The 18,846-nt window shown below is 38.1% G+C and overlaps 1 protein-coding gene across 2 annotated transcripts; it reads right to left on the reverse strand.

Annotated features, from left to right (window-relative positions):
- Positions 1-2,249: 2,249 nt before the first annotated feature.
- LOC107799772 (uncharacterized) lies at positions 2,250-17,804 on the reverse strand. Of its 2 annotated transcripts, XM_016622919.2 has the most exons (9): positions 17,570-17,804; positions 17,327-17,400; positions 16,520-16,801; positions 16,153-16,213; positions 15,382-15,506; positions 15,071-15,133; positions 14,822-14,946; positions 11,533-11,672; positions 2,250-2,601 (listed from the first exon to the last, which is right to left on the reverse strand). In XM_016622919.2, exons 1-8 carry the CDS (start codon positions 17,613-17,615, stop codon positions 11,537-11,539), a joined length of 912 nt encoding a protein of 303 aa, XP_016478405.2. In that variant the 5' UTR covers positions 17,616-17,804; the 3' UTR covers positions 2,250-2,601; positions 11,533-11,536. The 2 variants fall into 2 exon arrangements, with proteins under 2 accessions (XP_016478405.2, XP_016478406.2); XM_016622920.2 differs by lacking the exon at positions 17,570-17,804 and having other exon boundaries at positions 17,198-17,337.
- Between the last annotated feature and the right edge of the window lie 1,042 nt (positions 17,805-18,846).

The following is an 18,846-nucleotide window of genomic DNA, read 5'->3' on the forward strand; positions in this document are numbered from 1 at the left end:
CATTTTTCGTGCTAGTTGAACTCAAAATTATCGTTCGTGGCAACAAAAATAAATTTAAGATCCAGCTCAAATGCTCTTGAATTTATCTTAGAAAAAAAAAAGAATCAGGGGAATCATAGAGATTGTAACACTCAAATTATTTGAAATAGAAAAACTAAAATTATTGAAATATTTTTCAATCTTGATTATTGTCTATAAATTTTGATATGCCCGGTGGGTCAATTCTATCTTTTATCTCATCTTTTCGATCATCAAATTTCAAGAACAGAGAAATGGCTTCAAAGAAAATCAAATTCAGATTGACAACCTTTAAAGCTGCTTAATTCTATGTCACGACCCAAAATCCTAATCAATAGGCAAGCCAACACTAAGTGAACAATAATAAAAACAGATTATTAATCCATTAGCTGTTTCATGATATAAATAATAACATCATAAATACAAAATCAAAGACAGGATCGCGAAGGCCAAACTTTGCCCAGTTGTTACCCCTACTTCACGAACGCGAGGACCTGGTCGCAAACGCGATGCCTCCACTGCTGAGCCTATGCGGACGCGGTCACTCACACGCGAACGTGAAGGCTAAAAGCCTGACGACTCCTCCGGCCTTCCCTTCTATGCGAACGCGACGTCCAGAATGTGAAGGTCACTGCCCCCATGCTCCACGAACGCGACACACACACGCACAACGAACGCATGGAACAAACATAACCTGCCACCAAAACAGACTTCGGGATCGCGATGCCTCCTTAGTCGTGATGGACACCAGAACATTAGAAAATCTGCAACTCTAAACATGAGAGAAACGGTCTAAAACTCATCCGAGACACCCCAGGCTCTCGGGACCCCGTCCAAACACACCAACCAATCCTAAAACATAATATGGACCTACTTGAGGCCTCAAACCACACCAAATAACATCAAAACTACGAATCTCGCGGCAACTCAAGCTTAATGAACTAATCCAAATTTCCGAATTCCAAACTTACGCCGAACATGCTTAAACAACTCGGAATGACCTCAAATTTACACACAAGTCATAACTTGTAACTTAAACTTCTAAACTATGGGTCAAACCTATGATCTTCTAAACCTTCAAACTTCCACCATTCGCCAATTAGAGCCAAATCAATCTAGGAACCTTCGAGTCCAAATCCGGCCATATGCCTAAGTCCAAAATCACCATCTGGACCTAACAGAACCTTTAAAACTCTGATCCAAGGTCAAATACATAAAAGTTAAACTGGTCAACACTTGTAATTTAAGCTTCTAAACTAGGAACTAATGTGTTCCGAATTACTCCGAAATCTTCCCGAAACCAAACCAACCATGCACGCAAGTCGTAATACATCAAATGAAGTTATTCGAGACCTCAAAACACCGAACGAAATGGCAATGTTCGAAACGTCCGGTCGGGTCGTTACACTCCACTTCAGACAATTGCTTATATCCAGAGAAAAGAGAATTAAAAAGTAAACTAATGAAAAGGAGAACAAGTCAGACTCTTGGAGTTTGTAGCAAAGAAAATCATCAGTCAAAACCAGTATGGCCATTTTATCAATGCAATGTTAATTTTAATATCTGGGGGCGCTTAATGTCACTGCTTTTCATTCCAATGAATAAAAAAAAGACATACGAATGTTTACCTGTGAAACTTACTCAACTTAAAAGTTTCAGTTTCTGCTAGTTGGATGAACTCTTCAGTTTTCCCTCCTGTGACTAGACTTCACGGTTCTTGACTAAAAACAAGCCTCACTAATTGGTTCCCCGCCAAAATGCAGAAGTTCTCGTCCTCTTTTTTTTGTTTACCCAATTTAATAACTAAAATTAGTGCTCCATTTCATTTCCATGCCAACTGGAAGAATGGTCAAAAAGCTAACAAACAAGCACACTGTGGGTGCCTTGTACTAGTTACAGGCTTACAGCATGTGAAGGAATGTGCATTCCTCTGAATTTTCTTGATTGCTCATCTCATCTCTGTCTAAACTGATAGGAAACATAATTTCATAAGGAAAGAAGATGCAAATGGAAGTTAGTACGTCTTTCATGCTTTTATGCTTATAGTCAATTAGATGGCTCCTAGCTTTTGTCCAATTTTTGTAACTATACTCTTCGATTTACAGTAAGGGGCTAATCTGCCATATTCAAACCACAAGGAGCTAAGTGCCACCTCCCCAAACCCGGGGGGATCTAAATTAAAATTACCTGATAATGCTAATGGAAAATAGTTGCATAATTGAAAAGGCTAGTACCAGATTGGAGCTCATAATATTGCAGTTTGCCAGATTGGAGCTCATAATACTGCAGTTTGCCAGATTGGAGCTCAGAATACTGCAGATTATTTTTTGTTCTCAATAATAATCTGTAATGTTCTTCACCAACAATAACTCAGAAATCACACATATATTACTTAAAAAGAAGCAAAGATCTTTGACAGATCTTTTACACATCCCATGATAAAGAGTAAAAAGGGGTTTATCAGAAGAATTCTCAAATGACTCCTTTTAACCTGTGAAACCATCAGTCAGCACTTGGTGCAGACTGGAGGAATCCCCCGTATGTTGCAGTCACAGGAGGCTTTCTTGCATTTGCTCGTGCAAGCTGCAAAATACAGATTCATTCATCAAACGTCAAAATTTAGAAGCAACAATGACAATGTATGCAAAGCTTTTAACATATATATAATATGGATTGAACTTTTCTGCAAAGAAATTTTGCACTAGTACTAGTGTATTTTAACTCCGTACCTTATTTTTGAGGTTACTAAATCCACTTTATGGGCAGTTACCTCGAATCTCTTTTACGCTGTCAGTACAACAACAACCTAATATAATCTCACAAGCAGGATCTGGGGAAGGTAATGTGTATGCAGACTTTACCCCTACCCTGTGGGGTAGAGAGGCTGTTTCTGAGGTAGAGAGATTGTTTCTAATCTTTTACACTGTCAGTGTATTTTAAATTCCACATAACACAATCACAAAACCAGCGCAACATGAGTTCCTTTGTATAGTTATATTTTATTGTGGAAGATCGTGGGATAACTAGCACACAATCACACACAGTAAATAGAGAAGAAAAGCAAACACAAGAATTTAACGAGGTTCAGCTAAGCTTAATCCTCGGTGCAGAAGCATAGAGAGTTTTCTACTATGAATGAGAATAAAAGCACAATACAATCTATAGAATCACCAACTACAACCCCTATATATAGATCCCAAATGGTCTCAAACTTATTAGAGAAAGGTTTCCCAGTTTGACAAGGACAATAGGTTTTCCTTTCTTAAATCTATTAAGACAATGGGTTTTTTCAAACCTATCGGGATTATGGGTTTCCTAAAAATACAAGAAAATAATGCAAGCCACAAATAACAAATCTTCCCCTTGGCTTGAATTCTCTTCATCAACAGAAACAATGTCTCTCTGCCCTGCTTTTAGCCCTCACAAGGGCTCTACCCATTTCCGCACACCCCAACCAAGTCTAAGAAATGCCTAAACTTGTTAAGAGACTCAATCTGTTCAACCATACCACTAATTCGTTGATTTGGTTCTCTACAAGGAATAGCTTCTGGATAGCTACAACACTCGCACGCATCAATGGTCTCTTACTCTCTGCAACTGCCAAAGCAAATCCCACAGAATTCGTATATCTAAGAAGATTCCCATCAACTACGTTTACAAGCCTTTGCGGTCGGTTTATCACTTTCCTCTCTCTGCTTGTTGCAATGCTATATGGTTGATGTTGCACTGGCGCATTAATATTATCATCTTCAAAATATTTTGGACCTCCTCCACTTCCTCTACTTTAGAACTACTGGGTTGAGCTAGTTTAGATTCAATTTCTAACTCTATACGGTCACTGACACCACGATCTATTTCTGCTATTGCCTTCTCCCTCTGACTGTCCAGTGAGGCAGATTCATTGAATGTTACATCCCTACTATAACCTTTCACTCCAGTTGTATACCCTAGAAATATGCATTTCTTTGCCCTCGGCTCAAGTTTTCCATCCCTCACATGAGCATAAGCAAGACAACCAAATGTCCTTAAATTTGAATATCAGCAGGCGAACCGGACCATACCTTAAAAGGAGTTTTGAACTCAATAGCTGTGGATGGAAATCTGTTGACCAAATAACAAGTTGTGTTGATTGCTTCAGTCCAAAAATTCTTGTTAACACATGAGTGTCAAAGCATGTTTCTTGCCCTATCACAAAGTGTTCTATCCATACGTTCAGCAACACCATTCTGTTGTGGTGATCCGATACAAGTGTGGTGTCTTACTATGCCATCTCTGCTGTAGAAATTATTGAACTCAGAATTAAAAAATTCCAACCCGTTGTTAGTCCGAAGACGCTTAAAAAATACACTCACGCCATCCTTGAGTACATCAATCAAAGTCATAAAATACCTGGCACCACTTTTGGAGGGAACTCTGTTTGGACCCCATAAGTCTGAATGTATATAATCTAACTTGTCTCTGACCGTTGTCTATTTACCAAACACACTATGCTCAAAAAATTTCAAAACTTGATTTTTGTACCCATCCAATGAATTCTGCTTGCTCAACAAAGGCAATCTCTTGTCACTCATATGACCAAGTGGTAAGTGTCACAACTGAGACTAATTCAGATCAACTTTTCTAGAAGCTACAACAACTTCCCTTTCAACTAAACTGGCCTGAATATGATACAATTTAGAATGCAGTTTATCCTTCATGAGTACCTTGGAGCCTTTACACACTTTAAGTATCCCATTCTCGGAGTGAAATTTATACCCTTGATCATCCAAAGTCGAAAGTGTAACGACCCGACTGGAAGTTTTGCTTTCTAGATCCTCGTTCCCCTAAATAAGACTCCTCGTATGTACTTTACTGTTTTATAACTTGCGGGGATGGTTATTCGGGATTTGAAAGGGTTCGAGTTGGAATCGGAACACTTAGTTCTTTAATATTGGCTTTAAAGAGTTAAGTTTGACTTGGGTCAACATTTCTAGTAAACGACCTCGGAACCGGGATTTGACGGTCCCAATAGGTTCGTATGATGATTTTGGGCTTGAGAGTATGTTCGGATCGGGTTTTGGATGACCTGGGAGCGTTTCGGCGCATAAAGTTGAAAGTTGGCGCATTGAAGGTTTTAAAGTTTTTCAAAATTGGTTTGGAGTTATCAAGGTCTGTTTGGGATTCCGAGCCTGGGGATAGTTCCGTATGGTGATTTGTGACTTGCATGCCAAATTTGGTGTCATTCCGAGATGTCTACGTATGATTCGGCGCATTCGGAGCAAGTTGAAAACTTGAAATTCATAATTTGATTCAATTTGGTTTTGGGGTGTAATTCCTAGTTTCGAAGTTGTTTTATGCGTTTCGATAGTTCGAGAAGGTCCTTATTATATTTATGGACTTGCTGGTATGGTTGGACGGGGTCCCGGGGGGCTCGGGTGCGTTCCGGACCGCCCCGAGCTATGTCCCAAAACTGCTGGTGGACCAGTTCTGGTGCATCCGCACCTGCGGCATTTTGACCACAGGTGCGAGCTTTTGACCGCAGAAGCAGCATGGCGTGGGCTGCCCCGGGATCGCAGAAGCGAGGCAGGGACCGCACCTGCGAAAGCATAGGTGCGAAGCAGGGCAAGCGCAGAAGCGGGCTCGCATAAACGAGCCATTGTCCGCAGATGCGGAGGTGGCCAACTGGCGGAGAGCCGCATCTACGATGCATTTTCCGCAGAAGCGGCCAATGTTCCGCAGAAGCGGCCAATGTTCCGCAGAAGCGGAAATCGCTGGGCAGTGAGGTTCATTTAAGACGGGACTTAGGCCACTTTTGGTTCATTTATTTCACTTCTTGGGCGATTTGGAGCTTCTTAAATAGGGGTTTTCACCTAGATATTGAAGGTAAGTAATCTCTATCCAATGTAAGTTAAATACATAGATTATGAGTATATTTTAACATGTAAAATTGTGAAAATTATGGGTTTAGTTGAAAAACCTAAGTTTTGATAAAAATGGAATTTAACCACGAAAAAAATTATGGAATTGGGTGAAAACTATATATTTGAGTTCGTGAGGTTATGGGTAACACTTATCTTCGAAAATTTCTGGAATCCGGGCACGTAGGCCCAGGGGTGAATTTTAGGAATCTTCCAATTAGGGGTGAATAATTGCCCTAATAGTTAAATTATGAACTTTTGAGTATATATTGACTTATTTAAATAATATTTGGCTAGTTTCATGTTGTTTGACACCGACTTGAGGATTTAAAGCGTATTTGTGGACCGGAAGTGAGCTAGAGAACGAGGTAATTCCATAATTCCAAGCTATATCATTTTGTTTATTACTATCGGATGACGCCATTTCAATGTTATTTTATAGAAAAAAATTATCAAGTCAATATGCAATTAATTCTACTCTATAAGACTATAATTGAAAAAACAAAGCAACAAATCAGAGCAAACAAAAAAAGGGCTACTGCCTCTGGCCCTCTGCTCTGCCTTTGGTCGAATCTCGAAAAACAGAACCGAAAAAAAAATAAAGCTCTGGTCAAGAAACAAAGCAACGAAAGAAAGAAGAAAAACAAAGCAAAGAAAGAAGAAGAAAAATAGATAAAGAAAGAAGAAATGAAGAAGAAAAACAGAGCAAAAAAAAGACAAGAAGAAAAAAGAGCTTATCACTGAAGAAAGAAGAAAGAAGAAGAAAAAAGAAGACAGCAACGGTGAAGATGTGAAGTCGACCAGAGCTGAAATAGAAGGAGAAGAAAGGAGAAGAACAAATGAGAAGAAGAAGAAGAAAAGAAAAGAAAAGAAAGTAACATACCTGCTGATGGCTGATGATGGAAGAAGAAAATGAAGCCCAAGCCCTAATTTTGTCTCTGAAGGAGAAGAAGTGGTCGCTGCTCATCGCTGAAGGAGAAAAGTGAAACCCAAGCCCTAATTGTGTGTTTTATATAACTCGCTGCCTTTTCTTCCGTTATTTTTAAATAGCGACGCCTCGCAACGCCTCTTGCTACACAGGCAGAGGTGCTCGCTTTTCTGATTTGCAACGTAACAGACCATAAAAGGCGCAGCTGCCTAGCCTCACGCCGCTACACGCTATTAGCGACGTAGCGCTCACTATTTACAACACTGGCCTAATCTTGTAAGAGGAAACTCCTCCTCTTAGGTGTATTGTTGTTGTGAATTACTTGTGTGGGGAGCTACGTACGCACTAGGTAACGAGAGTTCGTGCGTAGCTATATTTCATGAGTTGTCCGGGTAGTCTAGGATTTACATCGTGCTTTGATTGTACTGTTATGTTTATTATGCATATTAACTGTCCTAAATAAAGCTGAGATTAGGGATTGTACGGTTGAAATTTGTCAATTTAGATTTCTTACTTTTGGGAAGGATTGAGAAATATATAATTCTGAGAAATCCATGTTCACTCGCGTCGCAAGTACTTCCGCGAGCGAGGTAAACTTCTCTACTCTCATGGGAGTGGGCTGTTTGCCTCGGTAGCTTAATAGATGCATCTATGATTCGTGCCGATTCGACCCTCGACAGTGCACACAGTATATATTTTGGATCGGGCCGTACGACCTCGGCATAAATCGTGCGTGATAATACTCGGAGCCTAATTATAGTTGACATTATCTTATGGCTTGAGAGGTTATAATTTATTTAATGACAGAAAAATGAATTGGGATTAATAGGTGTTGGCTAGAGAAACTATTGGAATTTATTATCATTTAAGGAACCATTTATTCACTGCGTGTTATTGTGTTATTATCCTTATTATTTCCATGTTTCATACCTTTTTTTTTGGCAATCCACTAGGCAAGTGCAAAGGCCAATTTTTATAAATAATTAAAAGAAAACAAACATACTAGTTTAGCATGTTTCATACCTGTTTATAATTCGTGCATTTTATTATTGGCCCATAGTAAGTGTCGATGTCGACCTCTCGTCACTACTTTTTCGAGGTTAGACCGGATACTTATTGGGTACATGTTGTTTATGTACTCACGCTACACTTCTGCACTAACCGTGCAGGATCTGAGGCAGGTGCATCTGGTAGTCATCCCGGCGCACACTCCTGATACTCCGAGACTTAGTGGTGAGCTACCTTCCGAGTTCGTTCTGCAGCACTCGAAGTCTCTCTTTTGTATTTACTTTCTGTCTACTTTATTTCAGACAGTAGTTTAGTGTTTTGTATATTCTACTAGTAGTTCATACACTTGTGACACCAGGTCTCGGAATTATGCTAATAGACACTTGATGATTTTGAGTATTTATTTCACCACACTTGTTCTTATAATTTTTACACTTTATTTCATTAGATTTCTCACATCTTACTTATTTAAGAATTAAAAATTAACTATTTCTAAAATGTTAAAAAGAATGGATACATGGTTAGTTCACCGTTGGCTTGCCTAGCGGCGACGTTGGGCGCCATCACGACCTATAGGGTAAATGGGTTGTGACAGAAAGGGAAATCAAATTTCTCTTTATCCAAGGAACATGTCAACACTCTATGTTTCTGATAATTCCATCGAACATTCTCAATCTGATGTTATCAATCCCCTCTACTAGTAATGGATTATCATCTCCCATGTAGACAATCACACTCATCTGGTTGTAAGCTGCAAACCAATTTTTGTGTGGACACATGCGAAAAGTAGCACCAGAATCAAGAACCCAGGAATTCTGCCCATGACTAGAACTCACCGCACATACTTCCCCAACATAGTCACTATCATCAGAATTATTGCCAGTGTCAACAATATTTATTGAGTTATCTATTTTCTGCTTCCCTCTTTTCTCTTTCAGTTGGGGACAATTCTTTTGTAGTGACCTCGCTCCCCGCACTCATAACAGTTATGCTTCTTTGCTCTAGACTTCGATTTAGCGGTTGACTTTTTCCTGTTAAAGTCCTTTTGTTATGTTCTTCATTTACTCACAAGACCCTCTCAATAGGGGTGGGCATAATACCGGCCAAATCGAAAAACCAGCCAAACCGTAAATTTCGATTTTCTGGTGTCGATTTAATTAGTTATTTGGTCGGTGTGAGATTTATAAATTATTAAATTTCGGTATTCTGTGCGGTTAACGATTTTGGTGTTTCGGTTTTCGGTTAAACCGAAAAACCGAAGTTTGCAGCATGCAATACAGCCAAAGGGATAGTTATTAGTTAGGCATTGGTTTGTCGGGGGGAATTCTTCATTCTTTGCCTCCCCATTTTTGTGACTCTATTTTCTGCTGCTTTTACGTGCAATTGTACTACACAAAAATTTTGTCAATACATCATCACTTCACTGAACCTAAACTCTAATTACCACAATTGTAGATTGTAAAGATCCATAGTCTACATCGGATATAATGTACCCAATGTTAGTCGATGCCTGCTGAGGCATAGAGTATGCAAGATTTCCAATGTTACAATGTAACAGAAAAGCGAGCAGTCTATGAGTCAACACATAAAAATCTTGCATCGTTAATAACCGGAAATAACCGAACTGAACCTTGGAAAAACCGCACCGAACCGTAAATACTTTGGTATGGTTTGGTTATTAATATTACAAAACCGAAAATCGATAAACCGAACCGTACTTTCATACTAACCGACCGAACCGATCGACGCCCACCCCTACCTCTCAATTCTGCTGTCTGGAAAGCTTTTTTTTAACTCTTTAGATTTTAGTGCATTACTAACATCTTCCAGAGAAATGTTGTCTTTCCCATATAGCAGCGTATCGGCAAAAAGAATCATAAGACGGTGGTAAAGAACATAACACAATTAGGGCATAATCCTCACTCTTAATTTTGATATCCACGTTCTTCAAGTCTATTATAATTGAATTAAACTCATCAAGGTGAGTTTTAATAGGTGTACCTTCGTTCATACGGAGATTGTATAACCTCTTTTCATGTAGAGCCGGTTTGTCAATGATTTCTTAGAATAGAGATCTTCCAACTTCTTCCAAGTCGTTGCCGCAGAAGTTTCTTCAACAATTTCCCGAAGAATGCTATCTGTAACACTCATGATGATCGCACTCAAAGCCCTCTCCTTTAGGTCTGCCTTCTCTGTCTCTTTCATCTCTTTAGGAAAATCCTCATCAATTGTCTTCCATAACCCTTGTAACATCAGGGACGATTTCATCCTAATCTTGACTGAAACTAGAACTCCCGTCAAATTTCTCTATTTCATATTTTGTTGAAGATGATGAAGACATCTTAACTCTAGATTATATGTAGAAATCCAAACCTTGCTCTGATACCAATTGTTGTAGAAGATCGTGTGTTAACTAGAACACAATCACACACAAAGCAAATAGAGAAGAAAAAATTAACATAAGGATTTAACGAGGTTCGCCTAAGCCTAATCCTCGAGCCAGAAGTAGAGAGAGTTTTTCACTATGAATGAAAAGAAAAGCACAATACAATCTATAGAATCCCTAACTACAACCCATATATATAGATCACAAATAGTCTCAAACCTATTAGAGAAAGGTTTCCCAATTTGACAAGGACAATAGGTTTTCCTTCCCAAATCTGTTAGGACAATGGGTTTTCCATATAGATTATGGGTATCCTAAAAATGCAAAGAAATAATTCATGTCACAAATAACATATTTGTCATGAGAAAAGGCGGATAAAAACACATGTTATTTGACGGCTAATAGTAAAACATCTGCTGGCTGCAAAGTTAAAAGAGAATGGGAGAAATGTAGACAGTTAGTAGTACGGTGAACAATAACATCTAGTGCTCGTCCATGTTGCAGACGGCTGACAATAAGCAGTTGTTGGCCATTTGCTCCAGCTCCACACGAGTTATGGAGGCTAACAGAACAAGAACCAAGGCGATTGTGAGAAACTTTATCATGGTTTCACAAATCTAAAGAAGCAAAACCAGGAACTTGCAGCTTATAGTGTTGGAGATGTTCTGTTTTAATATGACCAGACAGTTCTATACATAAAAAATGCTGGTGCTTGCAAAACTAGCAGAAGAAAGCACCCAAGTCAAGTTAGTAAATGCAGCAAACCGAGCAAGTATGACCAAATAAAATTTCCTTAATTATACATCATCTTTCTTTTCTTGGATGGAATTCATACCAGGAATTAAAGTTTTAACGAATTAAGCAATTCTTTAATCATATTAACATGGTAATAATAATAACAACAACAACAATTCTTTAATCATATTAACAAGGTAATAAGATCAATTAAACATATACTAATAGCATTTCCACTTTAGACAATTGCTAATATCCAAAAACACAGTGGGAAAAAAGGTAAATTCATGAAAAAGGGAACAAGACAGACTTTTGGAATTTTAGCCAAGAAAATCATTGATCAGAACCATATATGGTTGTTTAATCAATGCAATGTTAATTTTCATACCAATTCTGAGTTGAGCTTTCAAGGGTTTAATCAAAATCTACAGATAGCCTTCATAATCCTTTTTTAGATATTGCTTAAAGATGAAGCGGAAGTGCAAACAAGAGAGAGAGAGAGAGAGCTAATGTTCTAAAACTCAAAAGATATCGTGGTACTGTAGTGCAAAAGAAATTACCAATCTATTTTGACGAATTTGATGTGTAGCGCCATATGATGCCTCCTACTAGGTTATTTACGGCATGAGCAGCCATTGGCACAAGAAGAGTTGATGATAAAATTGTAGCATAACCATACGCAATTCCAACAAATGTGGCCCTGAAATTAGAATAGCTGTAAAATTCAGTCTCACCACCCTTCTTCAGCATCATAATTCAAGCAATGGATATAAACTTGGTCTTGAGCCTTACGTCTTTCTTTATAAGACTCTAGTAAATGGACAAGAAAAGGACAACAAGTTATTGTCACTTGTTTTAAAATGAAATTCTACGTTCCGGGCCATTAAAAACCTCTTTTAACATCACCTCGATTTGCGTGCGCAGTCCGGGCGCACAGCCGGAAAGCCTATATGTGAAAATCTGTGAAAAATGATAAATTTTGACTATAAAATGAGTTAATTTGACTTCGGTCAACGTTTTGAGTAAACGGACCCGGACCCGTGAATTGACGGTCCCGGAGGGTCCGTAGGAAAATATGGGACTTGGGCGTATGCCCGGAATCGAATTCCGAGGTCCAAGTCCGAGAAATGAATTTTTGAAGAATTGTTTTCTGAAATTGTTTATAAAGTTTGGAAATGAATTTTGATAAGAACATGTTGGTATCGGGCCCGTATTTTGGTTCTGGCGCCCGGTACAAGTCTTATATATGATTTAAGATGATTCTGTGAAGTTTGGTAAGAAATGGAATCCGTTTGACGTGATTCGGACCTTAATTGCAAAATTTGATGTTTAAGAAGTTTTGATAAATTTCATTGATATTGAGGTTTAATTTGATGTTTCTGATGTTATTTTGGTGATATGAGTACACGAATAAGTTCGTGGGATGTTTTTGAGGTTGTGTGTATATATGGTTTGGAGCCCCGAGGGCTCGGGTGAGTTTTGGATAGGCCACGGGGAGCATTTGGAACTTAGAAAAATTGCAGAATTTTAGCTGGTGTGCCCAAGCCTGCAGGCTTCGCATAATGCGAAGGCTGGATCGCAAATGCGAAACCAGCCCAGGCCTACCTTGGCTCGCAAATGCGAAGATTTGCCAATGGGCCAGTGATCGCAAATGCGACCTATGTATCGCAAATGCGACACTATTTTCGCAAATGCGAAAGTTCAGCATTTCTGAAGGGTTCGCAAATACGAACCCTGTTTCGCAATTCCCAAGTTAGCAGAGGTCGGGGTTTGCGAACCCCTGTTCGCATTTCCCATACATGCGACCTACAACTTTTATACTTAACCGATTTTAAACCCATTTTTCATATCCTCTCAAAACATAAACACCCTAGGACGATTTTTCAAAGGCTTCTGCTTCTCCAAATCAATTGTAAGTCGTTTTTAACTAGTTTTCTTCGATCATTAACATCTTTTAACATGATTTCAACTAAAAATCAATGATTTTCATGAGGGAAATTGGGTGTTTTGGGTAGAACCTGGGTTTTTTAAAAATTGGGAATTTGGACCTTGATTTGAGATCCGATTTCAAGACAAATCATATATTTGGGTTCGTGGGGGAATAAGTAATCGGGTTCTGGTTCGAACTTCGGGTTTTGACCATGTGGGCCCGGGGGCGATTTTTGACATTTTGGGTAAAACTTTAGAAAACTCATTTTCATGCATTGGGATTGATTCATTTAGCATTTATTGATGTAATTAAGTAACTTGTGACTAGATACGAGCGAATTGGTGGCGGAATCAAGGGGTAAAGCTATAGTTGAATCGTGAATTGTGTTCGTGGCATCGAGGTAAGTAGCTTGTCTAACCTTGTGTGGGGGACCTTCCCCTTAGGATATGATATATTTGATAATTGAAATGCCTTGTACATAAGGTGACGAGCGTGTACTTGAGCTAATTGTTGAAAATCCGTTTTTTTTTCCTTAAGTATTTCAATTGAGTTCTTTTTCCTGTTTTATTCTACTTGTGAATTTAGTCTGTTGCTAGTTTAGAAAAGCATGTTTAGTTGACTTAATTGACTATTTGTTTAAACTGCCTTAATTGCATTATGTGAAGCATGTTAGGCTAGTATTAACTGTTTACTTGGTACGAAATTTAGCTTAATTGAGTATTCTGGTGTTGCTGCTGTGTGTTTTTACTTTGGGACTACGAGACGGCATCCCGGGAGATCCCTTGTATGTATTTATGATCTGAATTGAGGTGCAGGATACCAAGAGATCCCTGGCACGTACATTGAGGATACCAAGAGATCCTCGGGATACCGAGAGATCCCTAGCATATATTGAAGATACTAAGAGATCCTCGGGATACCAAGAGATCACTAGCATATATTGAGGATACCAAGAGATCCTCGGGATACCAAGAGATCCCTAGCATACATTGAGGATACCAAGAGATCCCTAGCATACATTGAGGATACCAAGAGATCCCTAGCATACATTGAGGATACCAAGAGATCCTCGGGATACCAAGAGATCCCCGGTTATCATCCTTGTTATGAGTGGTACTTCCTTGTGGTTTGCCTTCATCTCTGTTTCCGTTATTGTACTCTTATTATCTTGTATAGATTCTTACTGTAGATTCTCAATTCCACTGCTTATCTTATCCTGTCATCTTTATATTTTATTTAACCTCAGTAGGGCCCTGACCTTCCTCGTCACTACCCAACCGAGGTTAGGCTGGTAATTACTGAGTACCGTTGTGGTGTACTCATGCCTCTTCTGCGCATGTTTTTCATGTGCAGATCCAGGTACTTCTACTCAGGCCTACCATCCTTGAGGGAGGCGACTACTTAGAGACTTCGAGGTACATCTGTCGCGTCTACAGACCAAGTCCCTTTCTATTCCTGCCTTTTTGTATTTAGCCCTTCTGTACTTTCTGTTCTGATTAGACAAATTCCGGAGTTAGAGTTATGTAGTATTTCCTTTTCTTAGCTTGTGATTCGTGGGTTTCCGGGTCTTGAATTTAGATATTGGTTTTGAGATCTATATAAATATGGTGTATGCCGAGCGGCACATTTAACACTATTATTGCCTTATTTCTGTTTTTAAATTGTTTTACTTCCGCAAGTTTGGTTATCTTCCGCAAGTTTAGGCTTACATAGTCGTAGAGACTAGGTGCCGTCACGATGGTTCACGGAGGGCGAACCGGGGTCGTGACAGTTATATTGTGAAATATCATGTCATGAGCACAAGGACACCTCATGATAGAAAAGGGAAAAAGAAACTATAGACTTGTATCTGGAAATTTGCTTAGATATGATTATCTACGGAAAATACCACAGTTGGAGCATAAGTTTTAAAAAAATACCAGACAGCAAAGGAGTACTTTCGACCACTGCCCAAGTGTAATATCCCAAATATGGAAGCAACTGCCACGACACTCTGCCAACTGATGCCAAAAAGTGGTAGCAGTGCACCACGGAAAAGAAGCTCCTGTGTCATTGAGATACCCATACAAGCTTGTAATCAGTTCTGAAATTTCAAGATGAAGAACTCATTTAGCAGTTTAAAGAAGTAACGTAATTGAGAAGTACAACGAAAGACTTTCTATGCATACCTCACTAATGCCTGGAAGGAGTGATACCACTATGTAATCCAATGGTTCAAGTGAACTTAAGACCTGAAATGGAATTTATTTTTCTTCAGAATAGCAAGAAAGCTAAGTTTAACAGAATATAGCACAAGTTTGCATTTATGCTAAGGGCAGCAGAAAGTCAAGATTAAATAAAGTTGATCAGAAACTGTTGGATTTGCATGTATTGAAAACCCCCCACCCCACCCCACAGAAAAAAAAAATCACACATTATATTTTCAAAGAGAGTAGGCAATAAGACAAAAGCTCGAATTAATTTGTGCGAGAATATGTACCTGGCTATTTGCTGCTTCACTAGACTCGGCAAAATCCGGCCAAATCTTCAGCAGTAAGTACCGACAAGAGGATACCAGTATTACCAATCCAGTAATCAACTCAACATGCCACATCTGGAAAGTCACTGTAGAGAGAGCTATCATCATTGAAAATTATATAAACTGGAACTGATGAGACCCATCAGTTAAGACGTTGCGACACTTCAGCATTAAAAAGAGAGAAGTTCCTATGACAGGGCCATGGTGTCCTCTCAACTTACAGTACACTCGTGATAAATTAAAAAGATCGGCGTGTTAATCAGGGGGAAATTATAGATCCCAAGTTTCTAAATGTACTCAAGGAAAAACTAGTACAAAGCACAATTACTTTGCAGTCGTTGATGTAAGATAAAACCTTAAATAAACCATCCTGAGTTAGTCAAAGCTTAAGAAGGCATCCTTAGTAGATACAAACAAGAGAAAATATAAGGTGAAACATCACACATCGAAGATCATTATAAATGAGAGAAAATTATCATGAAGCTAGTTGGTAGCTGGAGAATAGCACAAGGTCAATGAGCTTGGGAAAAACTATTGCGCTGCATAGGGTTATTTCAACACCTTAGCTACGGACACAAAATTCACAGACAAATTAATGCCATTGATATTATTTTCAGACCAATTTCTTCTTTACCAAATTCTTGAGAGGTTTATCAATATAACAAGTACTTTCAATAAGGTGTCGGAAATCTCACAAACTACTGCAGAGAGAAGAAAGCTTCTCAGACTTACATGGTATTTTGACAGAACAGTCAACAATTGGCAACCCACCTCCTGATGCAACATGAGAAACCTGCAATTCAACCAATTCAGAATAAGGTACTTTCCTTTCATGGATTTCAAAAATCTAAGTGTCACTAACACCAAATAGTAAAAGAAATTATCAATCTAAGCATAATGCTTAGTAGTCTTCACAATACGAATGAAACTTAGATGATAGAATCAAACACAACTTTGCTAGTACTAACAATTCAATTTCTTATCACATGAAGTGTAAGCATAGCACTCTGCTTGTGCATACAAAAAGCAGTAACATATTGTTTTCAAAATATGAACACATACAGTAAGTAACATCCTTGAGCTGAGAGAAAAAGTGTACCTCTCGAATTACGACACCTAGAAGACCAATAAATCCAGAAGTGATTATGCATGCCTGAAGCACAGAACCTCTAGATGGGATCATCGGCACAGAAGTCCCAGCCTCTGAAGTGTCAAGAAGGGATATGTTCTTCTTGCTATCTTCAACATAATCTGGATTAACATCATCACTTAACAGATACTTATCGGGTACTGCAGTATCAGTTTTCTCTGTTTTCCCTTTTTTTCTTGATTTCTTAACAGACCTCTGACTTGCAAATGCCCTTACATTGGTTTTAAATCTCTGTATTATGAGTAAGCATAGTCAGTAGTCCAAGATATACATGAGTTCAAGGGATTATTTCACCTATGGTTACTGAACATCACCCACTACAATAGTAAAAAAAATCACAAAACTACTTTTTGTCATATTAAAGTAACAGAAATTTTTCCAATATTAAAAGTAAAGGCATAAAACTATTTTTTGTCACAAAAGTAAACTGAATGTTACCACCATAACAGTAAAATCACCTTAATGGGTAGACTTGGTCATTAGAGTGGGTAAAGTTATTGACTTCAATACTTTTGTGCCTTTATAGTTATAGTGGATAAAGTTCACTAACCATACAACAACAACAGCAACATAGCCCGAGTATTATCCCACATTGTGGGGTCTGGGGAGGGTAGTGTGTACGCATACCTTATCCCTACCTCCTGTGAGGATAGAGAGGCTGTTTCCAATAGACCCTCGGCAAAGTTCACTAACCATACCTAAATAGAAATTGACCTGAATTTAAGTGAACATAAAATACATATTTTAAGAACTCACACAGCATAATACAGGGGGCACGGGCCTGAGTGAACTGTTCGAATCACCAAACTTCCTACCAGATAGAATTTCAGCTGTATTTATAAGAGTAAAGCACAATTAAAAACAGATAAAAGATTGTCCTTTTACATAAACGCATAAAGAAATTGCTTAGCATCTTTTGGTTTTCTTCCAAGATTCTTGTTTCTTACTAATGGACATGGATTTCACCATATTCCAAGAAATGGACAGAGGAAAACTTACATGCAGTGGCAATAGTCCAACAGTAGTTTATAGTAAGTGAACCCATTGATGATTGCTTGAAAGCTGAATTATAGAATTCTAACAAGATTTTTCCCTCACTTACTTGAAGGTTTTTTTCTGTTTTACATTTTATCAGTAGAAGATGAAAGAGGAAGAAAGGAGAATGGTTAAATGTAGACCAACAATTTTTTTTATTTATAGAAAATACTGTAATTCCCAAACTCCTTTTTGCCGATGACACTTGATAAAAATTTGTGCAGGTAGACTATGTATTACAGTTGTAGGCTAGGAGCTAGTTGACTCTTGCGTTACTTTGTTCCATTGTGAGCCTAGTCTGGTAAGGTTTTAATTGAAAATTAGTAGGGGCATTGTCGTGTCTTAATATTTTTTCTTTTCGGTGCTAGATCTATTTACTAGCCATCATTTCTGTCTTGTATTTTTCTTATGCATTTTAGGTTCCTATTTTTCCTATGATCTCTACGGTGAAACTAATATTCTCCCCTTTTGTTTTTCTTGTTTTTCTTATTATCTTGAGCCGAGGATCTTTCGGAAACAGTCTCTACCCATTTGGGATAGGGATAAGGTCTGCGTACATACTACCCTCCTCATACCTCACTTATGGGATTTTTCTTCAACCGTTGAAGAAAGGGGCTAAACAAAAATTGGTCCAAATTGTGTGGTCCAAATTCTTCGCGAGCCGAAACCGTCGCCCTATGACATATACACTCATATCTCTCTGTAAAAGCATTTGCATATAACACTACCTCTCTGTAATAGCTAAAAAATTTCGAACTAATTTTTTGTATTATATTTTACTTCTCTATAACAGCCGTTTACCTATAACAATAATAACCAACTTTATAATAATATGCTCTATGTGAAAATTTTGTGTTCTTTTTTTATAATATAATAATTAACCATCTTTAAAAATAGAATATTTCATTCGTCTCAAATTATCTATCATATTTTTTTTTACACAACCCTTAAGAAACATTAATTAGAAGGAGATTTTGACTATTTTACTCTTATTTATGTCTTAAGATATAATATATTTTCATTGAATATTGATTCTATCTATGTGCTATCCCATCTTCAAAAATAATTATTATTAAGGGTAAAATGAGAAAAAAATGATTAATTTTGTCTTGAACTTCTAAAATGATAAATAATTTTGAGATAACTATTTTTAGAAATCACGACAGATAATTTGAGACGGATGAAGAATCTATGATTACTAATAATAAATGTAGAGATCTTGACCAAATATTTAATTGATA

The sequence above is a fragment of the Nicotiana tabacum genome, chromosome 5, assembly GCF_000715075.1.
Source record: "Nicotiana tabacum cultivar K326 chromosome 5, ASM71507v2, whole genome shotgun sequence".
NCBI classification, from domain to species: domain Eukaryota; kingdom Viridiplantae; phylum Streptophyta; class Magnoliopsida; order Solanales; family Solanaceae; genus Nicotiana; species Nicotiana tabacum.